General features: G+C 40.0%; 1 protein-coding gene across 1 annotated transcript; it reads right to left on the bottom strand.

Annotated features, from left to right (window-relative positions):
* Nucleotides 1–3,356: 3,356 nt before the first annotated feature.
* Nucleotides 3,357–4,803, bottom strand: LOC108481874 (uncharacterized). Its single transcript, XM_017784942.1, has 5 exons — nucleotides 4,654–4,803; nucleotides 4,453–4,566; nucleotides 4,239–4,323; nucleotides 3,956–4,104; nucleotides 3,357–3,503 (listed from the first exon to the last, which is right to left on the bottom strand). The coding sequence occupies exons 1-5, from the start codon at nucleotides 4,801–4,803 to the stop codon at nucleotides 3,357–3,359; spliced, it is 645 nt and encodes a 214-aa protein (XP_017640431.1).
* Between the last annotated feature and the right edge of the window lie 7,212 nt (nucleotides 4,804–12,015).

Here is a 12,015-nt window from a genome sequence, read left to right as displayed (position 1 = left end):
ATACAGCTGAAACATCCCAATTTTGGGCCTAGTCAGAATAGTAGTTTTGAGACCACAAATTTGAAGTAGAAATATTTGTTTTATGATTTTTTTTGAGGTCCATAACATGTTTGCATGATTGTGTGAAAGTTTCATGAAGAAATTTTATGAATAAGTGTCCAATTCAACTTTTAAGACTAAATTGAAAAAGTTGCAAAATATGAGATTCTAGAAGCTTTAAGTATGAAATAGCTTTGAATTATTAATTAGAAGTCCTTAAATAGAAATTTGACCAATTTTCATATTTTTGGACAAAAATGGGCATGAATAGGAAAGGTTTGAAAGAAAGGCCTTAAGGGCATTTTTGTCATTTTGTTAATAAAAAAATAAAAAGGGAAAATAAGTCAAAATTTGTGTCCATCTTCCTTCCCCATTGCCAAAATTTCTAAGAAGCCATAGCTAGGGTTTTGTTCATCCTTTCAAGCTCAATTGTAAGTGCATCCTAGCCCCGTTTTTAATGTTCTTTGTATTTTTAAAGTTGTCATCAACCGATCTAGCTATTCCGACCATCTATTTGAGCTAGGGTTCATGTTCAAAAATCTACCCATGTGTGACATGCATGTATTTTTATGTTTCATGGTAGATTATGAAAGTTTGATGTGTGTTTAACATCTTTTACTAAGTGATTTTTGATAGAAATGCATAAAAAAGACTTATTTGTAAAAGATGTAAAATAAGTAGTAAGATGTATGTTTTAATGAGAAATGTGGGCTAATATGAGTATGTGTTGGGTTCGGCTAGGCTTAGGTGACAAAGAAAATGGATACATTTCATTTTACGAGCCTAGGGACTAAGTTGTAAATATGTGAAAAGTTAGGGGTAAAAAGGTAATTTTTTCAAATATGAGTTATGGACTGAATTGAATAATGTGTGTATTAAATAAGCTAAATTTTGTATCATAGAGCAAGAAAAACTTTAACACCCCAAACACAGCCTGGACATTATGGTTGAATCTGGCGATGTCACATGAGAGTGTTTTTGAAAACGCATTGACCTTCAAATCGTTCCAATTATTAACTTTTACCTAGTTTGAGGAAACCGTGTTCTAACTGATTTGATTTAAAACATTTCTTTTACGCGAAAGCTTTTAAAACCCAAATAATTTTTTTGAAAACTGTTTCATTTACGAAAAATCTTAGTTTATTTTAGGAAAACCATGCTTTGTTGTGTTGCAGTTTCTAAATCCATAATCAACAGCTCAAAATCCCAAATTAAAAACCAAACAGTCCCAAAGTCTATCATACATAAAATACCAACAAGAAATAAGTGATGTAACTGCAAAAAAAAATTGTAAATAAGCATTTCGGTAGTGGTAGTCACCGTTAAGCCCTCCGTTGCATCGATCCGTCAAGTCTGGAGATTACCTACACAGATTAAACAGAAAAAGGTGAGTTTTTGTAAACTCAGTGTGTAATCCCCACAAAAGATATACACAGTAGTAGAAGTCAGTCATATATCCAAATAATAGATATTCTGGGCCTGAGCCCTTTACAGAATCGGTGTGAACCTTAGTCCACTTAGATACAGAATCATATACGAACTGGGCCTTAGCCTATCTCAAATATCACATGCATAATAGAGCAGAATAACAGAACCATGCCCACCAGCCCTGCACACCAACTTCGTCCAACCTAACATACCATGTGGGGATAAAGTCGACCCACCCATTCCAACACACCATGCTGTATTGAAACGCGGCAAATAATCAGATAATTGTAGTTGTGCTGCCAGATATTAGGCTTAAGAGCCTTTCAGAACACTTCCTCTATCATAAAACCATCCCAACCCCGATGCAACGCATCATACAAATATGGCATGCTATAATGCAGCTTACCAGATCATATAATCAGTCAAATACACCACGCTAAGAGTAACATGCTTAAAAAAATACAACACATAATCAAATCACAGAATCAGGGGTCTAGGTACTGCTTATCGACCCTACGATAGGTCACAGTCGATTTGGATGACGCATGCAACCTTACAGATTATTCTAAAAAAAGGGGCTCACACGCCAATGTGGCCCACACGGCCTAAATTGGCCTTGGCTGTGTGGATCACACGGCCTGGCCCAGAATCACGCATACCCGTGTGGTTCACTTGTGTGAGCCCACACGGCCCCATTAGTCGAGCCCGTGTTTTGTACATGGCCTCACCTAGCTATCACACGGCCGTGTCCCTTAAGCATGACCTGGCCTCGTCAATCACATGGTCGTGTACTGCCACACGGCCTACCACACGGCCGTGTAGCGTCGACAGAGTCATTTTTTGGCTGTCACCAATTCTCATTTTTTGTGTTTCCGGGTACATACCTGTATCGCTTTTGATGCCTAAATACTCTTGAGCACTCCAGCAACTATATTTGATCAATATTTCACTCAGTTAATCACTTTAACAAACGGATTAAACTAAACACGAAACAGGATATTCATTTTTCGAGCAAAAAACCATTACCTTCTATCAAACAATGGAAATTCTACACCCTTAGAACACCGACAAACGATATTCTTCCCTGCAATTAACACCAACAAACTAGTCGAAAACCCCTCTTTAACCAATATTCTGAAGAAACAGTTAAAATCAATCGGAACCTAAACTTACTAAAAGATCAGGATTACGCGCAGCACAAACAAATGAGGTGAACTTGAGTAAAACAATAAAAAAGATGAGAGGGGAAGAAGAGATGGAATTTTGACAAAGGGAAGGGGAGAAGAGAATAGAATTTTGCTAAAAAGAAAACTGAACAAAAAAATTCTGATAACCGCTTATCCAAAACTTTTCTCCATCCACCACCCACTACTCAGACGTTCGATAAAACACAAACTCTTGCCTAAATTCAAAGCAAAATAAACCCCTTGCCACTGCAGAGTTTTGAACACAAGACCTCCAGCTTAACAGCACACCCCTTAAACACCAGACCAGCAGGCCCATTCTGTTATGATTCTACCACTAATAAAATAAAAGCCTAATGACCAAAGATTGGACTTTATTCAAAAAAATACCAAAATTTTCCCAAGTCATGGCTTGAAATTAAGACCTCACACACACACCCAGAATACTTAACCATTAAAGCAGATACACATTTGTGTGTCACCCATTTGCAAAAACAAGAATTTAAATTTTGGGACATTACAACTTTATCCCCTAAACTAAAATTTCAGCCTCAAAATTTTACCTGATCAGAAAAGGTGAGGGTACTGTTGACGTACCGAATCCTCCGGCTCCCAAGTGGCCTCCTCAATGCTATGATTCCGCCACAGCACCTTCACTAAGGGGATAAACTTTCTTTGTAGAACCTTAATGTCACGATCTAAAATCTAAATCGGCTCCTCCTCAAATGTTAGATCTGGCCTAACCTCAATCTCCTCCACAAAAACAATGTGCGTGGGATCAGTGTAATAGCGTCTCAACATTGAGACGTGAAGCACATCATGTATGCGATCTAACTCTGAAGGTAGCTCCAACTAGTATGCAACTGGCCTTACTCATTTCAAAATTTGGTATGACCCAATAAACTATAGGTTCAGCTTGCCCTTGCAACTGAACCTCAGAACCTTCTTCCATGGCTAGACCTTAAGGAAACAAGGTCTCCTACAGAATATTTTATCTCTCGATGCTTTAAATCTGTATAGGACTTCTACCTATCAGAAGCCGCTTTCAATCGATCTCGAATCAAACGGACCTTGTCCTCAGTTTCTGAAACCAATTTTGGACCTAGAATACGTCACTCACCTAACTCAGTCTAACATAAGGGAGTGCGACACTAACGACCATACAATGCCTCGTAAGGTGCCATCTGTATACTAGACTGGTAGTTGTTATTGTAAGCGAACTCTGCTAATGGCAAGTACTCCTCCCAACTGGCTCGAAAATCAATAACACAGCTCCTTCACATGTCCTCCAGTATCTAAATCACCCTATCCAATTGACCATTTGTCTGAGCATGGAAAGCAGTACTGAAGTCTAATCTTGAACCTAGAGCCTCATGAAGCTTCTTACAGAACTGAGACATGAAACGAGGATCCCTATCAGAGATGATTGAGGTCGGTACCCCATGTAGCCTCACTATTTCAAAAATGTAGAGTTTAGCCAGTTTTTACAGAAAGAAGTCCGTCTTGGCCAGAATGAAGTGAGCAGACTTGGTCAATCGATCCACGATGACCCATACAGAATCCTTCTTAGTGGGTGTTAGAGGCAACCCACTAACGAAGTCCATTGTTTCCATAACGATATCTTTATCGGCTGTAGCAAACCCGAAAGTAACTGATGCTTAGCCTTAACTTGCTGACAAGTCAAACAGCGAGCAATGAAGTTAGTAACTTCACGCTTTAACCCTGGTCACCAGTACAACTCTCGTAGATCTCGGTACATTTTATTTTTGCCGGGATGCATAACATAAGGGCTACTATGAACCTCCCTCAGAATCGACTGCCTTAAATCCCCATCTTTTGGCACACAAATCCGACTATAGAAACATAATACCCCATCACTGTTAATCCCAAAATCAGTAGTAACACCACTCTCAACCTGATGAAAACGCAACTCAAGAGACTTATCCCTCAATTGTTTATCTCTGATTTGATCAATCCATGTCGGTCTAACCTAAAGTTCTACCAATAGATTCTCATTATCGAAAAGACTAAGTCGAGCGAACATTACTCTCAGATCAGTTATGGCTCTACGACTCAACTCATCGGCCACCACATTGGCCTTACCAAGATGATACTCGATGGTGCAGTCAAAATTCTTAAGCAGATGAAACATCTGCACTGCCTAAGATTCAACTCCTTCTGGGTGAGGAGATATTTAAGGCTCTTGTGATCAGTGTAGATAGTACACTTCTCACCGTACAAATAGTGCCACCAGATTTTCAGCACAAAGACTACCACTGCCAACTCCAAATTACGCGTCGATAATTAATCTCGTAAGTCTTGAGCTGACAAGATGCATAAGCAACCACTTTTCTGTCTTGCATTAGAACACAACCCAGACCCACATGTGACGCATCACTGTATACCACAAAGTCCTTACCAGGCTCAGGCTGTATTAGAATAGGAGCTTGAGTTAAAACAGCCTTAAGCTTATCAAAACTCTCCTACTGTGCAACAGTCCAAACGAAAGGAACTCCCTTACACAACAGATTAGTCATCAGAACTACGATCAAAGAGAATCCTTCTACGAAACATCGATAATATCCTGCTAGCCCCAGAAAGCTACGAATTTCAGACACATTCTTTGGCTATATCCAATCCAGCCCAGCCTCAATGAGGATCAACACGAATATCCTTAGTAGAAACCACATGTCCTTAAAAGGCTACTTCTCGGAGCTAGAACTCGCACTTACTGAACTTCGCAAACAACAGTTTCTCACGAAGAGTCTGTAAAACTACTCTGAGGTGCTCATCGTGCTCATCCTTAGACTTAGAATATACCAAGATGTCGTCGATGAATACCACCATGAATTGGTCTAAATAGGGCTGGAACACTCAGTTCATCAAGTCCATAAATTCCACTGGTGCATTAGTCAAACCAAAGGGCATAACTAGGAACTCATAATGTCCATATCGAGTCCTAAATGTCATCTTATGCATGTCAACCGCCCTTACTCTTAACTGATGATACCTCAATCATAGAACGATATTAGAAAACATAGAAGCCCCTCTGAATTGGTCAAATAAGTCGTCTATTCTCGAAAGTGGGTATTTATTCTTGATCGTTAGCTTGTTCAGCTGTCGATAATCATGCACATCCTCATTGTCCCATCATTCTTCTTTACAAATAGAATAGGTGCTCCTCACAGAGACACACTGGGATGAATGAACCCACGATCTAACAGTTCCTGAATCTGGGCCTTAAGCTCTAAAGCTCCTTCAGTGCCATTCGGTAAGGGGCAATAGACACCGCCGAAGCTGTACCAGGAATCAAGTCAATCCCAAACTCTACCTCTCAACTCGGAGGATCCCGATAGTTCCTCAAGAAATACATCTCGAAAGTCTCTCACAGTTCTGATGTTCTTAACCGAAGAGTCCCTAGAATCAGAAATATTGACGTAGGCCAAGAATGCCTTACACCCTTTCCTCACAAACGTTTTCGCCATCAGCTCAAAAATCACATTGGTCAGATAGTCACGTCGTTCCCCAATCACGACTACCTTGTTGTCCTCCTCGATCCTCAAGACAACCCTTTTTGTTACACAATCCAAACTCACCTGGTGTTTAACTAGACAGTCTATTCCCAAAATCAGATCGAACTCCCCAAACGAAAGCTCCATTAGATTATCCAGAAATATTGTCCCTTAAACCTCTAGCAGAACATCTCTATACAATTTACTAACACAGACTGATTGCCCCAAAGGACTTAACACAGTTACCTCACTATCAGTACTCTTGAGTGGAATCCCCAAGGATTTAGACACAATACAAGCTACATATGAGTGTGTAGAGCCTATGTCTATCAGTGCAAAATAACGTACATCAAATATAAAAAACGTACCCGAAATGAAGTTCGGAGCATCTCGGTCCTCACAATGACATGCAGCATATACCAAAGCAGGCTGCTTCACCTCAGTCAGACCAGCACCTCTGCCCAGTGCTCTCTACCCTCGGCCCATGCCGTTACCACCCCTGGCCTGGCCCTGGCCCCTAGATGGCTGTTGAACTACCCTCGATGGCTGTGCAGTTTCAGTAACCAGAGCTTCCATCTGACTAGTTCTTAATGGACAGTCTCTAACACGATGCTCAGCCGACCCATATCTCAGACATACCCCATTAGTCCTCCAATACTCGCCCAAATGGTGTCTACCATAGTGCCCACAAAGTGCCACCGCAGAAGGTGTAGTAGAGGGCCAAACTTTCACTGGCCCATTAGATCTGGCCATTTTCTTAGGCCTCATCCCAGAATTCAAGGGCTCCGAATCCCTCTTAGTCTTTCCTCTGTCTCGATTTTGGCACTCAGTACGCTTTACCTCTTCGGCGATCTTCGTCTTCTCAACTAGAGTAGAAAAATCACACTCCCTCTGTGGAGCTATCAGAACTCGCAAACTATCCCTGAAACCATCCTCAAATTAGACACAGCACTCATAGTCGGTCGCCACCATGCCTCACGCTGATTATTGATTTATTGTTATGAGTATTGAATGATGCCTGCTAATGATTATAATTGTGTTTCCCAATAACGAAAATGAAATATGTATGTCCAATGATTATTGATGTATGTGTGCATGAAATTAATGAATATCCGGCTAAGCCCCAAGACAATTATGCTGGAAATTATAACCGGTTAAGACCAGAGGCAATGGTGCTAGTATATTAAGACCGAAGGCATTAAATGCGAGTCATTCTATCCGGGCTAAGACCGAAAGGCATTTGTGCAATCGTGATAAAGTCCTAGGCCTTGGTGGTTACCATATCGGGCTATGTCCCAAGGCGTTTGAACAGTAGCTATATGTGCTCAAAGGTATGTGATTTGAAAATTATAAGCTTGCTGGAAAATTTCAGCTAATACACTTGTAAATTTCCCAATAACAAGGTAAGTGTGGTGTGTGCTTTGCTGCGCTAGGAGTAAGAGCGTATGCATATCCGTGAATGTAATGCTTTAATTAAAGCTGATTTTATTCCTTGAGACTTACTACATGAATGCTTACCCGTTGCTTTGGCTCTCTTCTTATAGATTTTGCTCGAAAGCAATCGGATTCGGGATCATTAAAGTCGAAGTCATCCACACTATCAACGCCTCTATTTTGGTATAAATTTTGGTTGAACTTTGAAATGGCATGTAGGACTACCTTGTTGGTTTAAAATGTGGTGATATATCATGTGTCGCCATGCGAAAATGGCTCGTAAAAGTGAAGAATGAACTTAGACTATTTATGTTTGTATATATATATATGGTGTCATGATGTGACTATGAATTGGAAATGGGAATGTTATCACATGATCAGCCATTGGCATGGTTAAATGATCACTTGTTAAGAGATATTAAAGCATTGTGAGACAGGGCCAGAATGGTTTCTGGGTCCCCTGTGAAATGTCAAATTTTTGGTGGGCAAAATATGTGACTTGGCTTGTTAACCCTCGTGTCCGGCTAATCGTGATGGTCTCGGATCGGTGATGGTCCTACACCGTGGCTATGATACCAATAAATTGTAACACCCCGATCCCGAGACCATCACCGTGTCGGACACGAGGGTTAACAAGCCAAGTCCACATATTTTGCCCACTAATTTGACATTTCCAGTCGGGCTGGAAAACTGCGCCACTGTCGCCTTAAAAATCATATCTCGAGTTTCAAAACTCGGAAACTGGTTTCGTAAATTTTCCATGAATTTAGACTCATATATCCATCCATGGATTTATTTCTAGAATTTTTGGTCTGGCCAATTGGTACATTTTATTAGTTAAAGTCACCCATGTTACAGGGATCGACTGCTCTGACCTTCGCGCGTTACAACTTGAATATCTCTCTGTACAGGGCTTTAATACTGGTTCCGCTTATTTCTAATGAAACTAGACTCAAAATGGAATCTGCACATATAAGGCATGACTCCTAATTCTTTCTGCATAATTTATAGTAAATTTTAAAGTTATGACAGGGGACCCAGAAACCATTCTGGCCCTGTCTCACAATAGCTTTAATATCTCTTAACAAGTAACTCCTATGACCATTTCTGTTTCTTCCATATGAAAATAGACTCATCAAGATTCATTTACATAGCTGATTCACTATTTAATACCATTCCTACAAATTTTGGTGATTTTTCACATCCACGTTACTGCAGCTGGCAGCATCTGTTTTTAAGGTAGGTCTTACCTATTTTGTAGTCTCCATGAACCAACTAGTCTTGCCATACATAGGTCCACATATGATCATTTTAACCATGCCAATGGCTGATCATGTGACTAACATTCCCATTTCCAATTCATAGTCACATCATGACACCATATATATATATACAAACCGCAAATAGTCTAAGTTCATTCTTCACTTTTACGAGCCATTTTCGCATGGCCGCATACATATACATCACCACATTTTTAAACCAACAAGGGTAGTCCTATACATGCCATTTCAAAGTTCAACCAAAATTTATACCAAAATAGAGGCGTTGATAGTGTGGATGACTTCGACTTTAATGATCCCGAATCCGATTGCTATCGAGCAAAATCTATAAGACAGAGAGCCAAAGCAACGGGTAAGCATTTTATGCTTAGTAAGTCTCAAGGAATAAAATCAGCTTTAATTAAAGCATTACATTCACATAACCAAATACATCATTTCACTAATACACATTCACATAATCATACTTACTTCACCATCCCAACTCTTAGGTTCATACACAATTAACGGCTTCAAGTATACGATAACTCGCTCCATCATAGGAGCGGATATGCATACGCCTACTCCTAGCGCCAGCAGCACACACCACACTTACCTTGTTATTGGGAAATTTCACAAGTGTATTAGCTGAAATTTTCCAGCAAGCTTATAATTTTCAAATCACATACCTTCGAGCTTAACCGGATATAGCTACTGCTCAAACGCCTTCGACATAGCCCGATATGGTAACCCGCACTAAGGCCTACAGTGACTTAACCCGATATCACGATTGCACAAATGCCTTCTGTCTTAGCCCTGATAGAATGACTCGCATTTAATGCCTTCGGTCTTAGCCCGGATATAGCCACTAGCACCATTGCCTTCGGTCTTAACCCTGTTATAATTTCCAAAGATAATTGTCTTCGGGCTTAGCCCGGATATTATTCAATTTCTCATGCACACATACATCAATAATCATTGGACATACATATTTCATTTTCGCATTAAGGCTCAAACACAATTATAATCATTAGCATAATCGCCTTCGGACTTAGCCCGTATCATTCAATACTCATACACACATAAATCAATAATCAATACATCCATATTTCATTCCACATAATTCAATTAAGGTCACTTCTTGAGGACTTACTCGATGTTGTCGAACGGCTTTTACGGCTATTCGATCACTTTTTTCCTTCCCTTGTCCAATTGTGGCCCTCTAAGCTCTTGAGCTAATTCAAACAAATTCAATTTATTAAAACCTCATTGTGCTAGCTTATGGTCAATATGACAAGGAGTTTAAATGGTCATATGGCCACCCTTTAGCTTGAATACACAATGGTCATGCACATTTTATACTACATCAAGCAATTCAATACAATTCATTCGAGCATCAAGGAAAAGCTAAGGCCTTCAATAGGCTACCTAAGGCCTAATATTCATGTCCATGTTGAGGCCAATTATGCACTTAATACCTCACAAAAACAGCATGCATTTTACTAGTTAATGCTTTGCATATTGTAGCTCAAAACTTATATTATAGCATCAAGCACTCATATGTGTGCTAGGCCGAATGTGCTTGCAATTTCACAATCATTCTTCAACATCTTCTTCTTTAAACAAACATATTCATCACTTAGTTCACAACCAAAACATCATGTGCAAACATATATATACATATATGAGCATGGTCAATTTCAAGGTGGCCATAGCCATCCAAAACACAAATTTTAACTAACATGCAAGAAGCATGAACCATGCTCATGAATGCATCATGGCCGAATATGACAATCATGCCCCTTTTCAACTTCAATCATGGTTAAACAAAAAGAAAACTCAAAATCTTACTCATGAGTAGACAATCCATTATTGCATGCATCATCATCAAGCTTCACACTTAGCATGCAATGGCTTTATCACCATAACAACTTTGGCCAAATACCATTTCCATGGCATAACAAAGATTTGAGCCATGGCTAACATGCACATCAAGTTAGCAACCAAAACATGCATGAAACTCCTAACACAACCTCATACATACCTTAATCTTGATGCCAATTTAGCCAAATCACCTTCTAGATCTCTTCTAAACCAAGCATGAAGCAAAAATCCTCTTTCTTCCTCCTTATGATTTTCGCCACCAAAAGATGAGAAAGGATGAACACAACAAATTTTTTTTTTTCCTTCTTTCTCAACTCACTGCAAGGGGGGATTACCACACTCACACACATTTTTTTTTCATTCTTTCTTACCCATGCTTATTTGTTTATTATTTCTCCCTAATGCCCAACAAAACATGTTTCATGACATGTTTAGCCCATATCTCTTTGTCATGGCCGCCATCACTTGTACAAAGGGGAATTTGACATGCAAGTCCATTATTTTGCATGCATGCTTTAATTAGTCATCACACATTTCCCCATCATACTTTCAAAGTTCACTACTAGGTCCTTTCTAGTGAAATTCACCTTTATAACACTAAATCAATCATCAAAAAATGTCATACATGAATACACACATATTATAGGCATCGAAATAAATTTTAAATTATTTTTATGCCTCGGTTTTGTGGTCCCGAGACCACCTTCCGACTAGGGTCAATTTTGGGCTGTCACAAAGGAACTTGGCCTCATACTCGGCCACTGAACGATCTCCTTGAATGAGATTAAGGGACTCCCGCCTCTTAGCGTCAATATAACTGGCCCCCACATATTTACCTTACAAGGCCATCTTAAAGAAATCCCATGTCAGTCGGTCGGGCTGTGTGCCCTCCTTAATCACCAACCACCATTGGTATGCCTCATCACGAACCACAGATACAGCCTCTTTAAGCTTTTGCTCAGCAGTAAAATCCAAGTCGTCCATAATTTCCTCTATGGCCTTCATCCAATACTCGGCCATGTTAGGGGCGATTATAGTGACACCTCTAAATAACTCAGCCCCATTGGACCGGATTTGTTCTGTAACCGACCCTCGACCCCTAGATCTAGTGTTGAGTCCCACGACCCTCTCTAAAATTCGTAGCATGGCTTGGGACAGTGCGTCGTCCCCAACCACACGATCTCGAGACCCAGTCTCTGTCACAGGTGATACCAGTGTCTTACTAATATTTAAGTTAGGCAGATACCCAGATGATGAGGACCCCACTTGAGTCCCTCT

Source organism: Gossypium arboreum, chromosome 3 (genome assembly GCF_025698485.1).
Source record: "Gossypium arboreum isolate Shixiya-1 chromosome 3, ASM2569848v2, whole genome shotgun sequence".
Taxonomy (NCBI): Eukaryota; Viridiplantae; Streptophyta; class Magnoliopsida; order Malvales; family Malvaceae; genus Gossypium; species Gossypium arboreum.
This window is presented reverse-complemented; position numbering and strand designations above follow the sequence as displayed.

Excerpts from the sequence above, each read along its gene's own strand:
- LOC108481874 (XM_017784942.1), bottom strand. The coding sequence starts at position 4,803 with ATGTTTCATCTGCTTAAGAATTTTGACTGCACCATCGAGTATCATCTT. Across the intron at positions 4,567-4,653 it reads TCGATAATGAGAATCTATTG|GTTGAGAGTGGTGTTACTAC; the intron begins GTAGAACTTTAG and ends CGTTTTCATCAG. Across the intron at positions 3,504-3,955 it reads CAAATGGTCAATTGGATAGG|TTGGAGCTACCTTCAGAGTT; the intron begins GTGATTTAGATA and ends GTTGCATACTAG.